General features: G+C 41.0%; 1 protein-coding gene across 1 annotated transcript; it reads right to left on the bottom strand.

Annotated features, from left to right (window-relative positions):
* Positions 1–342: 342 nt before the first annotated feature.
* On the bottom strand, positions 343–18006 carry LOC120978609 (trypsin-like). The gene is made up of 5 exons (XM_040407241.1): positions 17964–18006; positions 17597–17756; positions 17194–17447; positions 7254–7387; positions 343–528 (listed from the first exon to the last, which is right to left on the bottom strand). The coding sequence occupies exons 1-5, from the start codon at positions 18004–18006 to the stop codon at positions 343–345; spliced, it is 777 nt and encodes a 258-aa protein (XP_040263175.1).
* Between the last annotated feature and the right edge of the window lie 7819 nt (positions 18007–25825).

Genomic DNA, 25825 nt, shown 5'->3' with positions numbered 1-25825 from the left:
AACTACTATAATACTACTCCTATGTACAGGAATATAACCACTATAATACTGCTCCTATGTACAAGAATATAAGTACTATAATACTGCTCCTATGTACAAGAATATAACCACTATAATACTGTGTCCTATGTACAAGAATATAACTACTATAATACTGCCTCCTATGTATAACTAATATAACACTTGTAGATAAATAGATAAAATGCCTTCATACATGTACCTCTTTGTTAGTTTTATTTTTACATATAATCATAAGAAACAGACATCGGTGACAAATATCTTTGTTTATTAGATGTCCGTGGTACAGCTTTATGTTCTAGGTTCTTGGAGAGGGCTTTCCTCTTAGGCGTTTCTGCATACATCCGAATCTTCAGTTTCCATCATATAATTAATCCACACCAGATAGTTGAAAACTTTGGTGTAGACTCCTGGTTTATTTGGTTGTCCACAGATTGGATATCCCCATGATATAATCCCACATAGCTGTGAAGGGTCTGACCTACAAACCAGAGGACCCCCAGAGTCTCCCTGTATATGAGAAGATAAAGTATAGTTATTTGCACAGGATAATTATGTTCTGTCTAGAGATAAGCAAATGTCCTGAAATTTAACAAATTTGTCCAAAATTTGATTTGGGTCTGGATCAATTCTACTCAAATCAAAAGTGTTTCTATTGCCCTGAATATTGGTGTATGACACTCTGAGGTCTCATGGGTCTTTCTCTCTTGCATTTGTTTTTAGAATTTTCTCTCTGCATTCAAGCTTATTAATGCAATGACAGCAATAGTAAATAATGTCAGAGTGACACTCACAAACATAGCTATGGGTATATGCATGGTTGATGGTGTTAACAAACAGTGTGTTTTAACCACCTCAGCCCCTATGGCTTAAACACCCTTAATGACCAGGCCACTTTTTACACTTCTGACCTACACTACTTTAACCGTTTATTGCTCGGTCATGCAACTTACCACCCAAATGAATTTTACCTCCTTTCCTTCTCACTAATAGAGCTTTCATTTGGTGGTATTTCATTGCTGCTGACATTTTTACTTTTTTTGTTATTAATCGAAATTTAACGTTTTTTTTGCAAAAAAATGACATTTTTCACTTTCAGTTGTAAAATTTTGCAAAAAAAACGACATCCATATATAAATTTTGCTCTAAATTTATTGTTCTACATGTCTTTGCTAAAAAAAAGATGTTTGGGTAAAAAAAAAAATGGTTTGGGTAAAAGTTATAGCGTTTACAAACTATGGTACAAAAATGTGAATTTCCGCTTTTTGAAGCAGCTCTGACTTTCTGAGCACCTGTCATGTTTCCTGAGGTTCTACAATGCCCAGACAGTACAAACACCCCACAAATGACCCCATTTCGGAAAGTAGACGCCATAAGGTATTCGCTGATGGGCATAGTGAGTTCATAGAACTTTTTATTTTTTGTCACAAGTTAGCGGAAAATGATGATTTTTATTTTATTTTATTTTTTTCTTACTTAGTCTCATATTCCACTAACTTGTGACAAAAAATAAAAACTTCTATGAACTCACTATGCCCATCAGCGAATACCTTGGGGTGTCTTCTTTACAAAATGGGGTCACTTGTGGGGTAGTTATACTGCCCTGGCATTCTAGGGGCCCAAATGTGTGGTAAGTAGTTTGAAATCAAAATCTTTAAAAAATGGCCGGTGAAATCCGAAAGGTGCTCTTTGGAATGTGGGCCCCTTTGCCCACCTAGGCTGCAAAAAAGTGTCACACATGTGGTATCTCCGTACTCAGGAGAAGTTGGGCAATGTGTTTTGGGGTGTCATTTTACATATACCCATGCTGGGTGAGAGAAAAATCTTGGCAAAAGACAACTTTTCCAATTTTTTTATACAAAGTTGGCATTTGACCAAGATATTTATCTCACCCAGCATGGGTATATGTAAAATGACACCCCAAAGCACATTTCCCAACTTCTCCTGAGTACGGAGATACCACATGTGTGACACTTTTTTGCAGCCTAGGTGGGCAAAGGGGCCCACATTCCAAAGAGCACCTTTCGGATTTCACCGGCCATTTTTTACAGATTTTGATTTCAAACTACTTACCACACATTTGGGCCCCTAGAATGCCAGGGCAGTATAACTACCCCACAAGTGACCCCATTTTGGAAAGAAGACACCCCAAGGTATTCCGTGAGGGGCATGGCGAGTTCCTAGAATTTTTTATTTTTTGTCACAAGTTAGCGGAAAATGATGATTTTAAATTTTTTTTTTTTCTTACAAAGTCTCATATTCCACTAACTTGTGACAAAAAATAAAAACTTCCATGAACTCACTATGCCCATCAGCGAATACCTTGGGGTGTCTTCTTTCCAAAATGGGGTCACTTGTGGGGTAGTTATACTGCCCTGGGATTCTAGGGGCCCTAATGTGTGGTAAGTAGTTTGAAATCAAAATCTGCAAAAAATGGCCGGTGAAATCCGAAAAGTGCTCTTTGGAATGTGGCCCCCTTTGCCCACCTAGGCTGCAAAAAAGTGTCACACATCTGGTATCCCCGTACTCAAGAGAAGTTGGGCAATGTGTTTTGGGGTGTCATTTTACATATACCCATGCTGGGTGAGATAAATATCTCGGTCAAATGCCAACTTTGTATAAAAAAATGGGAAAAGTTGTCTTTTGCCAAGATATTTCTCTCACCCAGCATGGGTATATGTAAAAAGACACCCAAAAACACATTGCCCAACTTCTCCTGAGTACGGGGATACCAGATGTGTGACACTTTTTTGCAGCCTAGGTGGGCAAAGGGGCCCACATTCCAAAGAGCACCTTTCGGATTTCACCGGCCATTTTTTACAGATTTTGATTTCAAACCACTTCTCATGCATTCGGCCCCTAAAATGCCAGGGCAGTATAACTACCCCACAAGTGACCCCATTTTGGAAAGAAGACACCCCAAGGTATTTCGTGATGGGCATAGTGAGTTCATGGAAGTTTTTATTTTTTGTCACAAGTTAGTGGAATATGAGACTTTGTAAGAAAAAAATAAATAAAAAAAATCATCATTTTCCGCTAACTTGTGGCAAAAAATAAAAAATTCTAGGAACTCGCCATGCCCCTCATGGAATACCTTGGGGTGTCTTCTTTCCAAAATGGGGTCACTTGTGGGGTAGATATACTGCCCTGGCATTCTAGGGGCCCTAATGTGTGGTAAGTAGGTAAATGACCTGTGAAATCCGAAAGGTGCTCTTTGGAATGTGGGCCCCTTTGCCCACCTAGGCTGCAAAAAAGTGTCACACATGTGGTATCACCGTATTCAGGAGAAGTTGGGAAATGTGTTTTGGGGTGTCTTTTTACATATACTCATGCTGGGTGAGAGAAATATCTCGGCAAAAGACAACTTTTCCCATTTTTTATACAAAGTTGGCATTTGACCAAGATATTTATCTCACCCAGCATGGGTATATGTAAAATGACACCCCAAAACACATTGCCCAACTTCTCCTGAGTACGGCAATACCAGATGTGTGACACTTTTTTGCAGCCTAGATGCGCAAAGGGGCCCACATTCCTTTTATGAGGGCATTTTTAGACATTTGGATCCCAGACTTCTTCTCACGCTTTAGGGCCCCTAGAATGCCAGGGCAGTATAAATACCCCACATGTGACCCCATTTTGGAAAGAAGACACCCCAAGGTATTCAATGAGGGGCATGGCGAGTTCATAGAATTTATTTTTTTTTGCCACAAGTTAGCGGAAATTTATATATTTTTTTTTTCTCACAAAGTCTCCCTTTCCGCTAACTTGGGACAAAAATTTCAATCTTTCATGGACTTAATATGCCCCTCACGGAATACCTTGGCGTGTCTTCTTTCCGAAATGGGGTCACATGTGGGGTATTTATACTGCCCTGGCATTCTAGGGGCCCTAAAGCGTGAGAAGAAGTCTGGAATATAAATGACTAAAAAATTTTACGCATTTGGATTCCGTGAGGGGTATGTTGAGTTCATGTGAGATTTTATTTTTTGACACAAGTTAGTGGAATATGAGACTTAAAAAAGTAAGTATAAAAAGTATAAGAAAAAAAATAATAATTTCCGCTAACTTGGGCCAAAAAAATGTCTGAATGGAGCCTTACAGGGGGGTGATCAATGACAGGGGGGTAATCAATGACAGGGGGGTGATCAGGGAGTCTATATGGGGTGATCACCCCCTTGTCATTGATCACCCCCCTATAAGGCTCCATTCAGATGTCCGTATGTGTTTTGCGGATCCGATCCATGTATCAGTGGATCCGTAAAAATCATACGGACATCTGAATGCAGCCTGACAGGGGGGTGATCAATGACAGGGGGGTGATCAGGGAGTCTATATGGGGTGATCACCCCCGTCATTGATCACCCCCCTGTAAGGCTGCATTCAGATGTCCGTATGCGTTTTGCTGATCCGATCCATGTATCAGTGGATCCGTAAAAATCATATGGACATCTGAATGGAGCCTTACAGGGGGGTGATCAATGACAGGGGGGTGATCAGGGAGTCTATATGGGGTGATCAGGGGTTCATAAGGGGTTAATAAGTGACAGGGGGGGTGTAGTGTAGTGTAGTGTAGTGGTGTTTGGTGCTACTTTACTGAGCTACCTGTGTCCTCTGGTGGTCGATCCAAACAAAAGGGACCACCAGAGGACCAGGTAGCAGGTATATTAGACGCTGTTATCAAAACAGCGTCTAATATTCCTGTTAGGGGTTAAAAAAATCGCATCTCCATCCTGCCAGCGAACGATCACCGCTTGCAGGCTGGAGATCCGCTCGCTTACCTTCCGATCCTGTGAACGCGCGCGCCTGTGTGCGCGCGTTCACATGAAATCTCGCGTCTCGCGAGATGACGCACGGATGCGTCCAGGAGGAATGAATCAACCACCTTCCGGACGCATCCGTGTGTTACATGGTCGGGAGGTGGTTAAAACACACCGCATTGTTACATTTGTTAGGCTTTTTTTAAAATTTAAAACCATTCCATAAATTCTTATTATTGGGGACAGATGATTACCGATGTTTATACACACAGTAGTTTTCAAAAAAGCAGTGGCTTGTTTGGAACAAGCATCCAAAAATTCTCCCTTTCTTTGGGAGAAGCAGCAGTGCAGTATGAAACCTCAAGGACAAGGCAGATGTGCTGCCGTTTAGGAGTAGTAGTGGTGGCAGAAGGAGGAGTAGCAGATGTAAGAACATCAAAACAGTATGGAACACGATGAACAGGTAGACAGTAGCAGTGACATTATTAAGCTGGTGATAAATAGCCACTGTCAGCAATGGCAGATGTATTCATTTTGATCAGGCACAGATGTTTGGAAATCCACACAAATCCAAGTGGCTGATTATTTTTGACAAATTTTATGTTTTGGATACTGGCACAGGACAATTTTGCCCACTTGTGTGGGAAGATGACACCTGATGCACTGAAAACCCTCTCTGAGACAGTATATCGATAGCAAGTTGGGCCAGTTCCACCAGTTGGGCCAGTTGTAATCTTCCTCCCCAGAGGTCCATGGGATCAGGGACATATGGAAATTTTTTTGAAGACGCAGGACTGCATGACATTTGGATAATTACCACAAATATGGCAGGAACTACACCACCAGTAACTTGACCAGGTGGGAGTTCTGCTTGGCACAAGCTAATTGTTGGTCTAGAATAGCTTTCTCATAGCCACATATTACGTTATGGATGTCTCTTGATGGAGTAGAGGACAATGAGGAGGAGTGTGAGCTGATGAAGAATCGTATGATGATGGTGACAAGGATACTGTACTGCTTGATGATGTGACATGGCTGCCATGAACAAGACCAGGAGAAGAAGGACAGAATTGTTCTGATTAGAAAAGCATGACAGTTTTATTTTCCTATTGGACCCGATGAGCCGCCTCATGTGCTGCAATAGAGCCTTGGTATCTGTTTGTGCTTGAACGTCCAAGTCTTATTTTCATCCTGTAGATCTTGCACACGACAGTGGTTTTGTGTACCAGCCAAAAAACTGACATGCGGGAAATAATCACACAGCTAGCAGCAGCTGAGCTTGGCCTAGACCTGGCACGTTTTGAATCTTCACCAATGGTATCAGCGGCATCGCCAGTTCCCCATCTGACCACAATAGAAGTAGATGTGGTCCGGGTAGTTTTTTTGAGATTTTGGCTGTATACTGCCTCTGCCCTTTATTTTCACTCTTGCTACCACACTACTTCTCTGATGTCGCCTCCTCCTCAGCTTCACAATCCAGCTGCCAGGTCCTATCCAATACACAATTATCATCATAGTCCTAACCCTCACCGCCACTTTTATCAGATTGTGATATGCCATTGTGGGCTTCTTGTCTCCTACCTCCACTAGAACCTCCTCCTTGTGGAGACCAAACACTGACACATCTCACACGAGTCATTAACAGCAAGACTTCAGTATTTTCCATAGCACATGGGGTGTTGTTGCCTCTTCTTAGAAAAATAAGTATATTAATGCAGTAAAATGCTTTTAATTAAACTGGTATATTGATGCAGTAAAATGTGTTAAATTTAACCGGTATATTAACGCAGAACAATGCATTAAATTAAACTGCAGTTTTAAACAGTGACAAAATTATTAATGATTTTAAGGAAGAAAAGGGTACAGTTGCACAATGTTTGCAGCTAAATATATGGTGCTGGAGGTGCTGGGAATATAGCTATAAAACACTTAATGAATTTGGAAAGTCTTCAGACCATTTCACTTTTTTCACGTTTTGATCACATCGTTGTCTGAGCTCACAATGGCATCTGTGCTTCTGAGCTAGCCAAGAGCCTGAAGGATTAGCCAACATCCTGCCCGCATTGGCTGTCAGACTGTCAGCCAATAAGGGTGGCTGTGGGCAAGCCCCATTCACTCCCCAGGTCATGTGATCCTCAGTCTTCATCCTCCCTTTCCTGTTTACCTTGCATTTTAACAGTTAAATGGCGAGCACTGTTTTGCGAGATTCGTCCCAAGTAAAACACCAAAATTTCAAATGCTTATGGCTGAAAAATTTTTGTGAAATTTGCAAGAAATACGATTAGTTTATAATCAGTTTGCACGTCTCCAGTTCCGTCACTGATAACTGACAGCAATCTACTTTAGAGACATTTAAGAGGAAAAATAATGGTAGTGGGTGAATTGATATAAAGCTGTACGGCTACAACCATACCTTCTTCAGATAGTGAGAGTAGAAAGGGGGCACGCAATATATTTTCAAAAACGAAATTTTACCTGACAGGAATCTATGCCTCCTTCAAGAACTCCAGCACAAAGCATGTTCTCAGTAATACCATCATAGAATTCCTGACATTCGGCATCAGAAAAAGTGGTAACGTTGGCACACATCAGTACATCAGGGTGCATCACTGCAAAAAAGCAAACGTAGAAAAAAATATTAAACTAGTGCACATGTCATTAAAATAGCGTCGAACCTTGTGTATATATAACTTTATACAGGAGCAGTATTATAGCAGCTACATTCTTATACATAAAAAGCAGGAATATAGTAGTTATATTCTTGTACATAGGAGGGGGTATTACAGTAGTTATATCCTTGTACATAGGAGCAGTATTATAGTAGTTATATTCTTGTACATAGGAGCAGTATTATAGTAGTTATATTCTTGTACATAGAAGCAGTATTATAGTAGTTATATTCTTGTACATAGGAGCAGTATTATAGTAGTTATATTCTTGTACATAGGAGCAGTATTATAGTAGTTATATTCTTGTACATAGGAGGCAGTATTATAGTAGTAATATTCTTGTACATAGGAGCAGTATTATAGTAGTTATATTCTTGTACATAGGAGGCAGTATTATAGTAGTAATATTCTTGTACATAGGAGCAGTATTATAGTAGTTATATTCTTGTACATAGGAGGCAGTATTATAGTAGTTATATTCTTGTACATAGGAGCAGTATTATAGTAGATATATTCTTGTACCTAGGAGTAGTATTATAGTAGTTATATTCTTGTACATAGGAGTAGTATTATAGTAGTTATGGCTTTAAGGTTACAGACGAGGAGAAGCGCTTACCCCTGGCCTAAGCTGGCTGTGTTGTGCCGGGAGCCAGGAGCGAGGGTAAGCCTAGAAGTGGGCAAAAAGAGACGAGGAGAGCAAAGTAGTGTCCAAAACATTTAATTTCTCTCAGAGAACGAGGTTACAGAAAGCCTGGGAAATCTCGACGTTCGGGTTTGGAATGTACCTCGTATAACAAGACGAACGCCAGCGACCCATGCTTTTGATCACGTGCGCCGGGACCCCGTTTTTTGACGCTGAGGACGCAGCCCCAATCCGGAGCGAGTGCCCAGTGATGGCCAGCGGGTTGTAACCGAGAACTGAAGCCAGCGTTCTGATGTGAGACACGAACTGGATTGAAGTCAGGAAATTCCCATGCAAAGGCAGCAGCGGGCCATCTAGGGGGGTATCATGTAGCAGAGCTAGCAATTGTCGGAGGACCATTGAAATTGACCTCTATCGGTCAATTGTCGGAGGACCATTGAAATTGACCCCGCGACCGGACGCACCAAAGCCCAGAGGATGGGTCGGGTGAGGCCCTGTGGAGTGGGTGACCTGCAGGCCGGATCTTACCCATCCTGACGCCGCATGAGAGTGGTGAGGCACTCGGATCCGGGAGCGAATATCGACGTGCGTTCCGCGCTGGAACGCACACCGACCCCGCGAGCCGGAAGCCGGAAGCATGTGACCGCTGCTCGGAGGAGCCCTGTTGAGCGGACGGAACAGCGAGCATTAGTTACCTGTCCTGGGGACGCGAACCAGCAATGTATGGGTGGCGAACGTAGCGGTTGTTTGCAGAGCTCACGACGTGCAAGGGTGTAGCACAAGAGCGAGGCGACTCCTTATCCAGATTATGAACAGAAGCGCCCTGAGGAGCTATAGTAGTTATATTCTTATACATGTGAGCAGTATTATAGTAGTTATACACTGCTCAAAAAAATAAAGGGAACACTTAAACAACACAATGTAACTCCAAGTCAATCACACTTCTGTGAAATCAAACTGTCCACTTAGGAAGCAACACTGAGTGACAATCAATCTCACATGCTGTTGTGCAAATTGGATAGACAACAGGTGGAGATTATAGGCAATTAGCAAGACACCCCCAATAAAGGAGTGGTTCTGCAGGTGGTGACCACAGACCACTTCTCAGTTCCTATGCTTCCTGTCTGATGTTTTGGTCACTTTTGAATGCTGGCGGTGCTTTCACTCTAGTGGTAGCATGAGACGGAGTCTACAACCCACACAAGTGGCTCAGGTAGTGCAGCTTATCCAGGATGGCACATCAATGCGAGCTGTGGCAAGAAGGTTTGCTGTGTCTGTCAGCGTAGTGTCCAGAGCATGGAGGCGCTACCAGGAGACAGGCCAGTACATCAGGAGACGTGGAGGAGGCCGTAGGAGGGCAACAACCCAGCAGCAGGACTGCTACCTCCGCCTTTGTGCAAGGAGGAACAGGAGGAGCACTGCCAGAGCCCTGCAAAATGACCTCCAGCAGGCCACAAATGTGTATGTGTCTGCTCAAACGGTCAGAAACAGACTCCATGAGGGTGATATGAGGGCCCGACGTCCACAGGTGGGGGTTGTGCTTACAGCCCAACACCGTGCAGGACGTTTGGCATTTGCCAGAGAACACCAAGATTGGCAAATTCGCCACTGGCGCCCTGTGCTCTTCACAGATGAAAGCAGGTTCACACTGAGCACATGTGACAGACGTGACAGAGTCTGGAGACGCCGTGGAGAACGTTCTGCTGCCTGCAACATCCTCCAGCATGACCGGTTTGGCATTGGGTCAGTAATGGTGTGGGGTGGCATTTCTTTGGAGGGCCGCACAGCCCTCCATGTGCTCGCCAGAGGTAGCCTGACTGCCATTAGGTACCGAGATGAGATCCTCAGACCCCTTGTGAGACCATATGCTGGTGCGGTTGGCCCTGGGTTCCTCCTAATGCAAGACAATGCTAGACCTCATGTGACTGGAGTGTGTCAGCAGTTCCTGCAAGACGAAGGCATTGATGCTATGGACTGGCCCGCCCGTTCCCCAGACCTGAATCCAATTGAGCACATCTGGGACATCATGTCTCGCTCTATCCACCAACGTCACGTTGCACCACAGACTGTCCAGTAGTTGGCAGATGCTTTAGTCCAGGTCTGGGAGGAGATCCCTCAGGAGACCGTCCGCCACCTCATCAGAAGCATGCACAGGCGTTGTAGGGAGGTCATACAGGCACGTGGAGGCCACACACACTACTGAGCCTCATTTTGACTTGTTTTAAGGACATTACATCAAAGTTGGATCAGCCTGTAGTGTGTTTTTCCACTTTAATTTTGAGTGTGACTCCAAATCCAGACCTCCATGGGTTGAAAAATTTGATTTCCATTTTTTTATTTTTGTGTGATTTTTCAACTATGTAAAGAACAAAGTATTTCAGAAGAATATTTAATTAATTCAGATCTAGGATGTGTTATTTTTGTGTTCCCTTTATTTTTTTGAGCAGTGTATTCTTGTACATAGGAGCAGTATTATAGTAGTTCTATTCTTGTCCATAGGAGAGGATAGACGTGTGCTGCTGATCTCCCTGCAGGGAGGGGGCATGGCTTCTGACCCAGGTGGAGGGGAGCGGAGCTGGGCTGATGATCCTGGGAAAGCCCAGAGCTTGGAGTGTGGCCTGCAGCATGGAGATGGTGGAAGCCATAATCTGGAAATGGTGTCTGGTGAGTCAACTGAAACTTGTAGTGCTTCTGGATTGAGTATAACTGTGACAAAGAAAAGTTTATTTAAACTGGAAAGACAGATTTTTAAGTTAAATGATGAGATTAAGACAGAGACTGATCCAAAGAATAAGCTGATGAAGTGTGAATGCCTGCATGACTGCACACGTGAACTTGCCATATTGAAAGAGAAACTGGATAAAGAAACAAACATAATACCCAAAGTAGAAAGCTGGGCAATGGAGAAAAAGAGGGAGGCCAGAGCCCAAAATGTGAAGATGAAAGAAATCATTGGAAAAAAAGGCAATGATTATGGCACTGTGTACAGTATAGTGGAGCAAGGAACCCCTTGGAGATATGTGGGTGCAGCGCCTGGATGGTCACTGCTTTCAAGGTCACTATGTATGGGGTCTGAGCAGTCAGTCTCTGAAAATGCTGTGAATACTATGGAGCAAAGTGTGTCATCCAACAAGGAGACCCCACTCAGTGCTGTGGGTGAGACCCCGCTCAGTGCTGTGGGTGAGACCCCGCTCAGTGCTGTGGGTGAGACCCCGCTCAGTGCTGTGGGTGAGACCCCGCTCAGTACTGTGGATGAGACCCCGCTCAGTGCTGTGGGTGAGACCCCGCTCAGTGCTGTGATTGAGACCCCGCTCAGTGCTGTGGATGAAAGTCAGCTCTCAGAGGAGACAACTACACAGACTGGAGCAGACATGGAGGTCAGTACACAGGACCCTCAGCCGTCCACAGTGTCAGGTGCACAGCGGTCTGGAGCAGACACAGGTGGATCTGCAGGACAATCTGGAGTCAGTAAGCCTGTAGAGGAGAGGCCCAGCACTGATCCTCCTGCTGACCGTCCACAATTCAGGAGACTGTTCTCCAATTTCACAAGGCCGGATAACCCTCCTAGGGTTGCCACCCATACAGGAATGACCCGGACAGTTCGGGTTTGTAATCATGTGCCCGGGTACAAGCCTTTCTCAGACCTGGGCACAGGATTAATTTCAAACCGCAGACTTGCTCACCTGACAGCTGGCGGTGAGAGGGGGCGAGTAGTGACTGTGAGCTGCCGGCGATGAGGTGTTAGTCAGCGACGGCCAGGGATGAGGTGTCAGCAGTGGACGATCAGCTGTCACTGCCGTCGCGGGGATCAGCTGTGAGTGATGGTAGCACAGAGCGGCGCTGTCTTCAGACACTCCCTTCCTCCTTCTCTCTGCTAGTGAGAGGAAGTGACATCAGAGAGAGAGAGAGGGAGCGTGGGAGAAATCATTCTCCGGCAGCCTGCGCGTAGAGCAGTTTCTTCTTCTTTTCATCTGGGAGTCGACCTCTGCGACCAACGCCGTGACTGCCGTCATTCTCCACACACCTGGACCTCTGAACTTCTAAAAAAGGTATTTAAAACATTTAAAGTGTTTAATAAAAAAAATTAATTGGAAGGGGGGCGGGCACGGCACTTGTTAGTATTGCACATAAAACATGCCTTTTGTATACGTAATAACATTTCCTATATAAAGAGTCCGTTAAAGCACAAATATTGTATTTTTTCAGTACAAAATTGTATTGTGATACCTTGTGATTACCTACAATATTATTTAATTACAAAATATGTGTATAGTGTATACTTTACCAAAAAATTGCCGCGAGGTGCTAAAGTGTTCGGGTTTGGCTTGAAGAAAAGGTGGCAACCCTAAACCCACCTCAGAGGAGGAACGCTGTCAGAATTAAGTTTACGGGTCCAGAAGAAAACCTCCCTTCCAGACTGTACATAGGGTTTAAGACGTCTGAGGTGTACGCCCTGATCCATATCCCCTCCAGCAGGATCTATGACATCAGATTTAAGCTTCAGTATGATCTGGACTTATTCTGGAACATATACAATGACACAAAGGAACAGTCAATCTGGGAGCATCTACAGGTGATCCAGTTGTCCAAGCCTCAGGTAGTGAAGGCCACCATCTTGTTCCAGTCTGAGGTGGTGGCGCTGGCAGATCTGAAGCATTGGCTGAGCAGACAGTGTCTGTTTAAGAGTCATATGGACAAAATCTATGATAAAGAAGACATCTGGAATGGCGGATATAACTAGAGCAGAACAATGGTGTGACCAGACATCTGCCGCACTCCTTCTACCTGGGCTCAGAGAGAGGGATATGCTACTAACCCGGTCAGCCGCGGCTGTGTCACAGATGTGGGGGTAGGCACCTCGCCATCAACTGCTCATTTTGTGGACAATTTGGACATTCAAAGGACGACTGTACAGGTCCGGTCATCTTTAACCTGTGCTTAGGATCTGGTCATACGTTCCGGGAATGTCCGCATGCGAATCATAATAAAGGCAGTGATGAGATCTTCTCAGAGGCCATGGAGGAAGGTCAGGAGGATGTCACTGCAAGAGCAGATGCAGCCCCAGAAACTAACAGTCCTCATACTGAAGCAATGCAAAGTACTAGTGACCCTGCTGTACAGAGTGATGACCCTCCTGATGCACTACAAGTACCAGCAGAGGTAGAGACTGATAGCTTATCTGCTTCATTACAAGTATCATCATCTGCTGAACCACAAGTAACAGCCACTGAAAAGACATCTCATTTAAAATATAAAGTATCCAGAAATCCCGCTATAGAGACTAAAGTACCACCTGTCGCACTACAAGTACCAGCCACTAAAGAGAAACCTCATACACAGAGTAAAGTGACTGGTAAAGCTGTTGCCAAACCCCCTAAACAACTGCCCTACACATCTACAGAACCTGCTGATCCGGGTGCAGGGCTCAGGAGGTCCTCTGTGGATGAAGAGGGCTTCTAGGCAGTCAAAAGAAAGAACACCACAGCTGATCCTTCTAGAAAAGTCACTGCAGCAAAGAGAACCCCGGATCCGCCAGTGCTGGCCATAACCTCCGGGCAGTATGGTGTGCTAGGGGACGAAAAGTCAGAAGAAAAGGCAGAAATGGACTATGTTTCTTCACATAAGGCTACATGCACAAGAACGTTGTTTGTTTCTGTGTCCGTTCCATTCATTTCAATGGGTCCGCAAAAAACGCGGACAGCACTCCGTGTGCTGTCCGCTTCAGTATGTCCGTTCCGTTGCCCTGCAAAAATGATTGTGCATGTCCTATTTTTTTCTAGTTTGCGGACAAGGATAGGCATTATTACAATGGATCTGCAAAAAAAAATGATGCCATACGGAACGTCATATGGTTTGTTTTTTCCGGACCGCAAAACACATACGGTCGTGAGCATGTAGCCTAACCCTGATGGTGACCCTCTGGAAGATGAACCTGACCCTCTAGTGTACACCAAAATATGGGGCACTACAGGTCACAGTAGTGGAAGGAGAAAAAAGAGTAAGAAAACTAAGTGAAACTCCTCAGACTAGAAAGGAGAGGCGAGAGGTGATTGTACTGATGTAGTGAAGTGATGTTTTTATTTTTGTTTTGTTTTTTGTTTTATATTTTTCTAGTGATTTATTGTAAATATATTGTAATATTTTGTTGCTGGTTTTTAAATAAAAAGATCATTATAGTAGTTATATTATTATACATGGGAGCAGTATTATAGTAGTTATATTCTTGTACATAAGAGCAGTATTATAGTAGTTATATTCTTGTACATAGGAGCAGTATTATAGTAGTTATATTCTTGTACATAGGAGCAGTATTATAGTAGTTATATTCCTGTACATAGGAGCAGTATTATAGTAGTTATATTCTTGTACATAGGAGCAGTATTATAGTAGTTATATTCTTGTACATAGGAGGCAGTATTATAGTAGTTATATTCTTGTACATAGGAGCAGTATTATAGTAGTTATATTCTTGTACATAGGAGCAGTATTATAGTAGTTATATTCTTGTACATAGGAGCAGTATTATAGTAGTTATATTCTTGTACATAGGAGCAGTATTATATTAGTTATATTCTTGTACATAGGAGCAGTATTATAGTAGTTATATTCTTGTACATAGGAGCAGTATTATAGTAGTTATATTCTTGTACATAGGAGCAGTATTATAGTAGTTATATTCTTGTACATAGGAGGCAGTATTATAGTAGTTATATTCTTGTACATAGGAGCAGTATTATAGTAGTTATATTCTTGTACATAGGAGCAGTATTATAGTAGTTATATCCTTGTACATAGGAGCAGTATTATAGTAGTTATATTCTTGTACATAGGAGCAGTATTATAGTAGTTATATTCTTGTACATAGGAGGCAGTATTATAGTAGTTATATTCTTGTACATAGGAGCAGTATTATAGTAGTTATATTCTTGTACATAGGAGCAGTATTATAGTAGTTATATTCTTGTACATAGGAGCAGTATTATAGTAGTTATATTCTTGTACATAGGAGCAGTATTATAGTAGTTATATTCTTGTACATAGGAGCAGTATTATAGTAGTTATATTCTTGTACATAGGAGGCAGTATTATAGTAGTTATATTCTTGTACATAGGAGCAGTATTATAGTAGTTATATTCTTGTACATAGGGGGCAGTATTATAGTAGTTATATTCTTGTACATAGGAGCAGTATTATAGTAGTTATATTCTTGTACATAAGAGGCAGTATTATAGTATTTATATTCTTGTACATAGGAGCAGTATTATAGTAGTTATATTCTTGTACATAGGAGCAGTATCATAGTAGTTATATTCTTGTACATAGGAGCAGTATAATAGTAGTTATATTCTTGTACATAGGAGCAGTATTATAGTAGTTATATTCTTGTACATAAGAGCAGTATTATAGTAGTTATATTCTTCTATATAGGAGCAGTATTATAGTAGTTATATTATTGTACATAGGAGCAGTATTATAGTAGTTATATTCTTGTACATAGGAGCAGTATTATAGTAGTTATATTCTTGTACATAGGAGCAGTATTATAGTAGTTATATTCTTGTACATAGGAGCAGTATTATAGTAGTTATATCCTTGTACATAGGAGCAGTATTATAGTAGTTATATTCTTGTACATAGGAGCAGTATTATAGTAGTTATATTCTTGTACATAGGAGCAGTATTATAGTAGTTATATTCTTGTACATAGGAGCAGTATTATAGTAGTTATATTCTTGTACATAGGAGCAGTATTATAGTAGTTATATTCTTGTACATAGGAGCAGTATTATAGTAGTTATATTCTTGTACATAGGAGCAGTATTATAGTAGTTATATTCTTGTACATAGGAGGCAGTATTATAGTAGTTATATTCTTGTACATAGGAGCAGTATTATAGTAGTTATATTCTTGTACATAGGAGCAGTATTATAGTAGTTATATTCTTGTACATAGGAGCAGTATTATAGTAGTTATATTCTTGTACATAGGAGCAGTATTATAGTAGTTATATTCTTGTACATAGGAGGCAGTATTATAGTAGTTATATTAGTGTACATAGGAGCAGTATTATAGTAGTTATATTCTTGTACATAGGAGCAGTATTATAGTAGTTATATTCTTGTACATAGGAGCAGTATTATAGTAGTTATATTCTTGTACATAGGAGCAGTATTATAGTAGTTATATTCTTGTACATAGGAGCAGTATTATAGTAGTTTATATTCTTGTACATAGCAGCAGTATTATAGTAGTTATATTCTTGTACATAGGAGGCAGTATTATAGTAGTTATATTCTTGTACATAGGAGCAGTATTATAGTAGTTATATTCTTGTACATAGGAGCAGTATTATAGTAGTTATATTCTTGTACATAGGAGCAGTATTATAGTAGTTATATTCTTGTACATAGCAGCAGTATTATAGTAGTTATATTCTTGTACATAGGAGGCAGTATTATAGTAGTTATATTCTTGTACATAGGAGGCAGTATTATAGTAGTTATATTCTTGTACATAGGAGCAGTATTATAGTAGTTATATTCTTGTACACAGGAGCAGTATTATAGTAGTTCTATTCTTGTACATAGGAGGCAGTATTATAGTAGTTATATTCGTGTACATAGGAGGCAGTATTATAGTAGTTATATTCTTGTACATAGGAGGCAGTATTATAGTAGTTATATTCTTGTACATAGGAGCAGTATTATAGTAGTTATATTCTTGTACAGAGGAGCAGTATTATAGTAGTTATATTCTTGTACATAGGAGCAGTATTATAGTAACTATATTCTTGTACATTGGAGGTAATATTATAGTAGTTACAGTACAGTCTTGTATATAGGAGCAGTATTATAGTAGTTATATTCTATTACATAGGAGAAGTCTTATAGTAGTTATATTCTTGTACATAGGATGCAATATAAATGTAGTTATATTGTACATATGGAGCAGAATTATAGAAGTTATCTTTTTATGCATGGGACAGTATTATATTTAGCATAAGTAGAGCAGGAGTATTAATTTTGGTGTCTGTATTTAATGGCCATTGTAGTTGACACAAATATATAAGTAATGTTAAATATCTGTATATTTGTTGTTACCCTGAGGGCTGGTGGTTGTCCCCCATCCTGAGATTGAACAGTCTTCATCTTCCTCTATCACACTTGAGCACAAGGGTATGATAGCCACATATTCATTAAGTATAGCCGGTGATGCCAGTTTCAGGAGCATAATGTCATTGTCATCTGTCATAATATTGTATTCCCCGTGAAGACATATTTTCACAGCATATGTTAACTGCTCTGTTTCTTCGTCACCTGTCAGATTATGTTTTCCGAGACGAACCTGGATGTTCCTATTGAGCAAAAATATTAAAGTTAATGAAAAACTCAGCTCTGCTACATATGGACTACTCATTGTATAACCTTGTATATTTAATGGTCAGTCTTTTTGCATAGACTTTACGGAGAACCAACAGGTAATGCAGATAAACAGGACACTTACGATGCATTGCAGTGAGCAGCTGTCAATACCCAGGATTCATTTATGAGCACTCCCCCGCAGATGAATGTACCAAAATAGTAGAGCGCCACCTGCCATGGCTGTGAATGAGGGACACATTCCTCTCCTCCTATAATCCGTTCTATGGAATAGGCCTTCACTACTAAAAAGACAAAATAATACAGAATCATGCTCAGGCAGGAGAATGCCATGGGTCACGTTGGTATTTACTGTAAATTGTCTTTTGCCTGGGTTTAGCCCTGAAAACTCACCTTAGGATATCAGAGAGCTAAGACTCTCTTTTAAAATCTGATTGCTCATATATAAAATATGAACAAACCATCCATTATATAGAATAATAGATATATACCGGACATGTGATATTCATCTTTAATAAGCATAATATTCACCATTATGCTCATTAGTAATGGTAATTTTTTTCCCATATAATTCACCCTAGGATATCAGGGAGCTTATATGAACTTTTATGCAATGTATTCGTATACAGTGGATATAAAAAGTCTACACACCCCTGTTAAAATGTCAGGTTTCTGTGCTGTAAAAAAATGAGACAAAGATAAAATAAAACAAAAAAAACTAAAATAATGTGGTTGCATAAGTGTGCACACCCTCTTATAACCGGGGATGTAGCTGTGTTCAGAATTCAGCAATCACATTCACAATCCTGTTAAATAGGAGTCAGCATACACCGGCCATCATGTAAAGTGCCTCTGATTAACCCCAAATAAAGTTCAGCTGCTCTAGTTGGTCTTTCCTGAAATTTTCTTAGTCGCATCCCACAGCAAAAGCCATGGTCCACAGAGAGCTTCCAAAGCATCAGAGGGATCTCATTGTTAGAAGGTATCAGTCAGGAGAAGGGGACAAAGGAACTTCCAAGGCATTAGATATACCATGGAACACAGTGGAGACCGTCATCATCAAGTGGAGAAAATATGGCACAACAGTGACATTACCAAGAACTGGACGTCCCTCCAAAATTTATGAAAAGACGAGAAGAAAACTGGTCTGGGAGGCTGCCAAGAGGCCTACAGCAACATTAACCCTTTCATGACCAAGGGTCATTGATGCCCTAATGTCCAGGTCAAAATTTACAAATCTGTCACTTTATGTGGTAATAGCTTTGGAACACTTTTACTTATCCAAGCCATTCTGAGATTTTTTTCTCGTGACATATTGTACTTCATGATAGTCATATATTTGAGTCAATATATTTCACCTTTATTGATGTAAAAATCCAAAATGTACCCAAAATTTTGAAAAATTCACAATTTTTCAAATTTCAATTTCTCTGCTTCTAAAACAGAAAGTCATACCTAATAAAATATTTATTACTTAACATTCCCCATATGTCTAATTTATGTTGGCATCATTTTGGAAATGTCATTTTATTTTTTTAGGACGTTAGAAGGCTTAGAAGTTTAGAAGCAATTCTTAAAATTTTTAAGAAAATTTCCAAAACCCACTTTTTAAGGACCAGTTCAGGTCTGAAGTCACTTTGTGGGGCCTACATAGTGGATACCCCCATAAATGACCCCATTGTAGAAACTACACCCCTCAAGTTACTCAAAACTGATTTTACAAACTTTTTTTTTAACCCTTTAGGTGTTCCACAAAAAAAGGAAAATGGAGATGAAATTTCAAAATTTCACATTTTGGCAGATTTTCCATTTTATGGCATTTTTTTCTTTAACACATTGAGGGTTAACAGCCAAACAAAACTCAATATTTATTACTCTGATTCCGCGGTTTACAGAAACACCCCACATATGGTCGTAAACTGCTGTACGGGCACACGGCAGGGCGCAGAAGAAAAGGAATGCCATACGGTTTTTGGAAGGCAGATTTTGCTGGATTGGTTTTCTGAACGCCATATGTTTTTTATTTTTCTGCCGATCGTCTTGTGCAGGGGCTTGTTGTTTTCAGAAAGTGTTGAGGTTTTAATTGGTACCATTTTTGGGTACATAGGATTTTTTGATCATTCATTATTACACTTTATGGGGCAAGGTGACCAAAAATTTGGCTGTTTTGGAACAGCTTTCATTTATTTATTGTTACAGCGTTCATCTGAGGAGTTAGGTCATGTGATAGTTTTATAGAGAAGATCGTTACGGACGTGGCAATACCTAATATGTATACTTTTTCTTATTTATTTAAGTTTTACACAATAATAGCATTTCTGAAACCATAAAAATGATGTTTTAGTGTCTCCATAGTCTGAGAGCCATAGCTTTTATATTTTTAGGGCGATTGTCTTAAATAGGGTATCATTTTTTGCGGGATGAGGTTACGGTTCGATTGGTACTATTTTGGGGGTCATAAGCCTTTTTGATCGCTTGCTGTTGCACTATTTGTGATGTAAGGTGACAAAAATTGTTTTTTTGGCACAGTTTTTAAAAAAAAATTTATGGTGTTTATCAGACTGGGTCTATCATGTGATATATTTATAGAGACGGACGTTACGGACGCGGTGACAGCTAATATGTGGGTTTTATTTTATTTTTTCATTTTTTTACAGGAAAAGGCAATTTCTTTTTTTAATTTACATTTTTATTTATTTATTTATTTTTCATTTTTATTATTTTCATTTTCTTTTTTTATCAAGTCCCTCTTGGATCATGAAGATCCAGTGGGGCTGATGGCTGTACTATACTTTTACAATGCTCTTGCATTGCAAAGTATAATACTATTAGATGCCCTGTAGGTGGCAGCACCGGACGCCTTTGCCATGGCAACCATCGGGCACTGCTATCACAGCGCTGCTATCACAGCGCTGCAGCCCCGATGGTTCAGAGGGAGCCCCCTCCCTCTATTAACCCCATGGATGCTGCAACATCGGCATCTATGGGGTTACAGCAGAGTGTCAGCATAGAGCTGACACTCGCTGCTGATGGCGGCGGCTCAGGAATGGAGCCGCCGCCATCACACACAGCAGGGGGACTGGGGGCAGAGCTGGAAGGGGGGGGTATTGGGGTACGGCGCTAACATTGAGGGTGAGGTAGGCTGGGGCAGGAGGGGCGGGGAGACAGCATGGGGCGGACCGCATCAGGGAGGGACTACATGAATATGGATCGGGCGGGGGAACTACTGCATCAGGGGCAGGCGCGGACAGGGGGGTGTTGGAGGCAGATGGGGGGCACAGGAAGGGGGCACAGATTGGGGGCCACAGAGACACTACCTGATTTCAGGCTGTGATCTGCAGAGCGCAGATCAGAGCCTGAAACCGGCATTTTTTCCACTGCCGCGATCCGATTGGTTAGTCTGCACAGACTAACCAATCGGATCGATTGTCGGCATTACTTGCCGGCATTACTGCACTGTATGCTGTCCGTGACAGCAGCAGTGCAGGGGCAGAAGCTTTAATCCAAGCGCTTTGCAGCGCTTGGATTAAAGAGCTGTTTTGACGTTTATAGACGTGATAGCACGGGGCATGTGCAGCTATCACGTATATATACAGATTGCAGTCGGGAAGAGGTTAAAGGAGCTGCAGGAATATCTGGCAAGTACTGGCTGTGTGGTACATGTGACAACAATCTCCCGTATTCTTCATATGTCTGGGCTATGGGGTAGAGTGGCAAGACGAAAGCCTTTTCTTACAAAGAGAAACATCCAAGCCAGGCTACATTTTGCAAAAACACATCTGAAGTCTCCCAAAAGCATGTGGGAAAAGGTGTTAAGGTCTGATGAAACCAAGGTGGAACTTTTTGGCCATAATTCCAAAAGATATGTTTGGCGCAAAAACAACACTGCACATCACCAAAAGAACCCCATCCCCACAGTGCAGCATGGTGGTGGCAGCATCATGCCAAGGGGCTGGTTTTTTTCAGCTGGAACTGGGGCCTTAGTTAAGCTAGAAGGAATTATGACCAGTTCCAAATACCAGTCAATATTGGCACAAAACCTTCAGGCTTCTGCTAGAAAGCTGAACATGAAGAGGAACTTCATCTTTCAGCATGACATCGACCCAAAGCATACATCCAAAACAACAAAGGAATGGCTTCACCAGAAGAAGATTAAAGTTTTGGAATGGCCCAGCCAGAGCCCAGACCTGAATCCGATTGAAAATCTGTGGGGTGATCTGAAGAGGGCTGTGCCCAGGAGATGACCTCACAATCTGACAGATTTAGAGTGTTTTTGCAAAGAAGAGTGGGCGAAACCTGCCAAGTCAATATGTGCCATGCTGATAGACTCATACCCAAAAAGATTAAGTGCTTTCATCAAAATTTACTTCAACAAAGTATTAGTTTAAGGGTGTGCACACTTATGCAACCACATTATTTTATTTTTATATTTTTTCTTCCCTCTAAAAGATTTGTTTGTTTTTCAACTGAGTTGTACAGTTTATAGGTCACATTAAAGGCGGAAAAAGTTCTGAAATGATTTATCTTTGTCTCATTTTTTTACATCACAGAAGCCTGACATTTTAACAGGGGTGTGTAGACATTCCCCTGTGAGCTAAATATAACTGCAATAACTGTGAATATTTATAATAATAATCATCTTTCTATAGTTCTAACATATTCCGCAGCACTTTAACAACAGACAGCATATTTTCCATATATTTCACCCTAGGATATTAGGGAGTTTATATGAATTTTTATGGAATGTATTAGTATAGCCACTCCTCAGTGAGCTCATCATAGCAGCAGTAACAGTAAATCATTATAATAATCAACATCAACTTTATTTACATTGGTCAATATATTCCACAGCACTTTACAATCAGAGGGTATTCTTTTCATATATTTCACCCTAGGATATTAGGGAGTTTAGATGAATGTTTAGGAAATGTATTAGTATAGATACTACTCTGTGAGCTAAACATAACAGGATGACAACTCTTGCCTCTACTGACACATTGGACTAAACAAATCAACTTTGAAAAGATTATTCCAAAAATATCAGAACTTATCTGATAATCAGCAGTAAAGACTGAAATTACTTATGAGTAATTTGTGGGTTACCACCCTAATGCAATAGAAATACTAAATGCACAAACAGCAGCGGGTTCCTATACATTAGGCCCCTTATGCTAACATAGCTTATCATAGAGAAGCCCTCGTATGGTTCAGTAATAATCAACTGTACTTGTAACCAGACAGGCAGCTTTTAAGGTGTGAGAGGGCGCTCTTATGTTGTGGGCCCCCATTAAGCTGCACAGATCGCACATCGGGCATGTTCACCTCTGAGGTTAGGATCCCCATACAATGATACAACTATGTCTTGCCCATAATCTGCCATCTCACCTGCTGACCCCAGCAGAGCTGCCACAAGTAGTAAGAACATCTCCGACGACTGAGGATATGTCACTAGTACGTTCCTATTTAACCAGAGATTTTGATTATGTGGTGAATTATTAACATTTGGGGCTTGCATCTCAGAGCATAACATCCTGTGGACTACAGAAATCTAAATTTTCACTCTTGGCCCTTATATTTGAGGATGAGTCAGAAAATGACATTTGTGGCCCTTACGGATGATTGGCATGTCAGCTTCTCATCTCGTATATGGTGATTGGCAAAATAATGGCTAGATGAATGACCACTCATTTTCTGATCCAGATATGTGCACAGAGCTGTTGTCACTTCCCCTCCCCCACTCAACTTTGACACTAATGGGGTTACTCATCAGGGGCAAAAGTGAGCACAGGAAGACGTTGCACCAGAGAGAATATAAAATCTGTGTTTTATTCTATGCATGGAGACAAGCTGCAAATCTATGTATTCGAAGGGGGGGGGGGTAGGAAGCAAAATAACTCCATTTTGAATGACTGAAATGACATATTGGATATGTTACTGTTCTCATTTCTTCCAGCACTTCACCTCCGGCTGCATGATTAATTCTTGAATACACACAAGTGGAATAATCTCTCCAAGACTCAAGTTGACCACCTGCGCCTTTCCCAGGCACTCACTGACAAGTGTGGCCACATCCAAGGTCTTAGGATACAGATTTGGCACAAGAATCATTACCTGACAAAGACTTAACACCGCAGGAATATATGCCACCAGCAATGTCACCACAATAATATTTGTACATGATGAGGAACTGTATTATCTGTGAAGCCATATGGTCACTTATCTGTTCTGAAAGCTTTAATATGAATGTCTACTTTCCATCACCATGACGTTCTTAGATGTAAAATTCTGGGCTGATTAATCTCAAAATTTGTTCACTGTTTCCTGGAATGTATATAGAGGTAAATAATAAATTCAGCCTGTTTTCTGGCAACCCCTAAGGGTCTTTGTCAGGCAGTTGGATTGGTTGGTGCTGTTGGATTTAGCAGTGTTTTTTTAACTTTTTGTTTACTGTCGCACAACTGTATACGTTGTGGCGGTAAGCTCTAAACTGTAAGCTGACGCATATAACATCGAGTTACATTGCGTGGGGCTGCAGATGGCTTTGACCATGCTATCATTAGAGAGCTGCGGTTTCAGTAAGGATCCCTGAGACCAAGCAAAGTGGTCTCTCTGCGTAGCCTTGTTTTAGAGGGTGCTACAATGATCCATCGCAGTGTAAAAGCCGGCAGGGGAGCTTTCTTTTTGATGTGAGCGTCTCATGCTGCCTTTAGTGAGCCTGTAGTCTGTTAATGAACGTTTTTCATAAAAATAAATAAATAAGAAATTTAAAAGTTATAGCTATAGTTACTAGTTTTATCAATAGTATAGCAGACCATGATCACACACCTTTTTCATTCATTAAAAAAAAATATATATATATACAGTACAGACCAAAAGTTTGGACACACCTTCTAATTCAAAGAGTTTTCTTTATTTTCATGACTATGAAGGCATCAAAACTATGAATTAACACGTGGAATTATATACATAACAAACAAGTGTGAAACAACAGAAAATATGTCATATTCTAGGTTCTTCAAAGTAGCCACCTTTTGCTTTGATTACTGCTTTGCACACTCTTGGCATTCTCTTGATGAGCTTCAAGAGGTAGTCCCATGAAATGGTTTTCACTTCACAGGTGTGCCCTGTCAGGTTTAATAAGTGGGATTTCTTGCCTTATAAATGGGGTTGGGACCATCAGTTGCGTTGAGGAGAAGTCAGGTGGATACACAGCTGATAGTCCTACTGAATAGACTGTTAGAATTTGTATTATGGCAAGAAAAAAGCAGCTAAGTAAAGGAGTGGCCATCATTACTTTAAGAAATGAAGGTCAGTCAGTCAGCCGAAAAATTGGGAAAACTTTGAAAGTAAGGGCTATTTGACCATGAAGGAGAGTGATGGGGTGCTGCGCCAGATGACCTGGCCTCCACAGTCACCGGACCTGTACCCAATCAAGATGGTTTGGGGTGAGCTGGATCGCAGAGTGAAGGCAAAAGGGCCAACAAGTGCTAAGCATCTCTGGGAACTCCTTCAAGACTGTTGGAAGACCATTTCAGGGGACTACCTCTTGAAGCTCATCAAGAGAATGCCAAGAGTGTGCAAAGCAGTAATCAAAGCAAAAGGTGGCTACTTTGAAGAACCTAGAATATGACATATTTTCAGTTGTTTCACACTTGTTTGTTATGTATATAATTCCACATGTGTTAATTCATAGTTTTGATGCCTTCATAGTCATGAAAATAAAGAAAACTCTTTGATTGAGAAGGTGTGTCCAAACTTTTGGTCTGTACTGTATATTTATTAGTTTTAGTATTGTGGATTTTGTGCCTGTAAAATATACAAACATACTGTAATGGTAAACTCACTGAAAAAAGTAGCCTAAACGGGTGGAAATGCTCCAAACCCAGACACTGTAGCGTGTCTATAACCGGGGGAGCAATTCCTCAGCATGCGGTCCGCAGATAACGGCAATCCCCAGCAGAAAATGCGTACAATGGAGGATGCCGGGGTGGACCGCATGCACCACAAGGACATCTTACACAAAATAATACTTTGTGCAGATGAAAAAATATATACATACAGAAATCACTGCAAAAAATGCACCAAAATGATACGCAACTGACAATACTAGCTAATTCCTCAAGCCGATGTTAAAAGCTGAGAGCTTTGCCAATATCTTCCAGTCAGGAACATATTGGAGCCCCTCATGCACCGTTCCTGACTGCAAGATATTGGCAAAGTTCTCAGCTTTTAACATCGGCTTGAGGAATTAGCTAGTATTGTCAGTTGCGTATCATTTTGGTGCATTTTTAGCAGTGATTTGTGTATGTATATATTTTTTCATCTGCACAAAGTATTATTTTGTGTAAGATGT

The sequence above is a fragment of the Bufo bufo genome, chromosome 1 (genome assembly GCF_905171765.1).
Source record: "Bufo bufo chromosome 1, aBufBuf1.1, whole genome shotgun sequence".
NCBI lineage: Eukaryota > Metazoa > Chordata > Amphibia > Anura > Bufonidae > Bufo > Bufo bufo.
The sequence above is the reverse complement of the archived record's forward strand: the minus strand, read 5'-3'. Positions and strand labels throughout refer to the sequence as shown.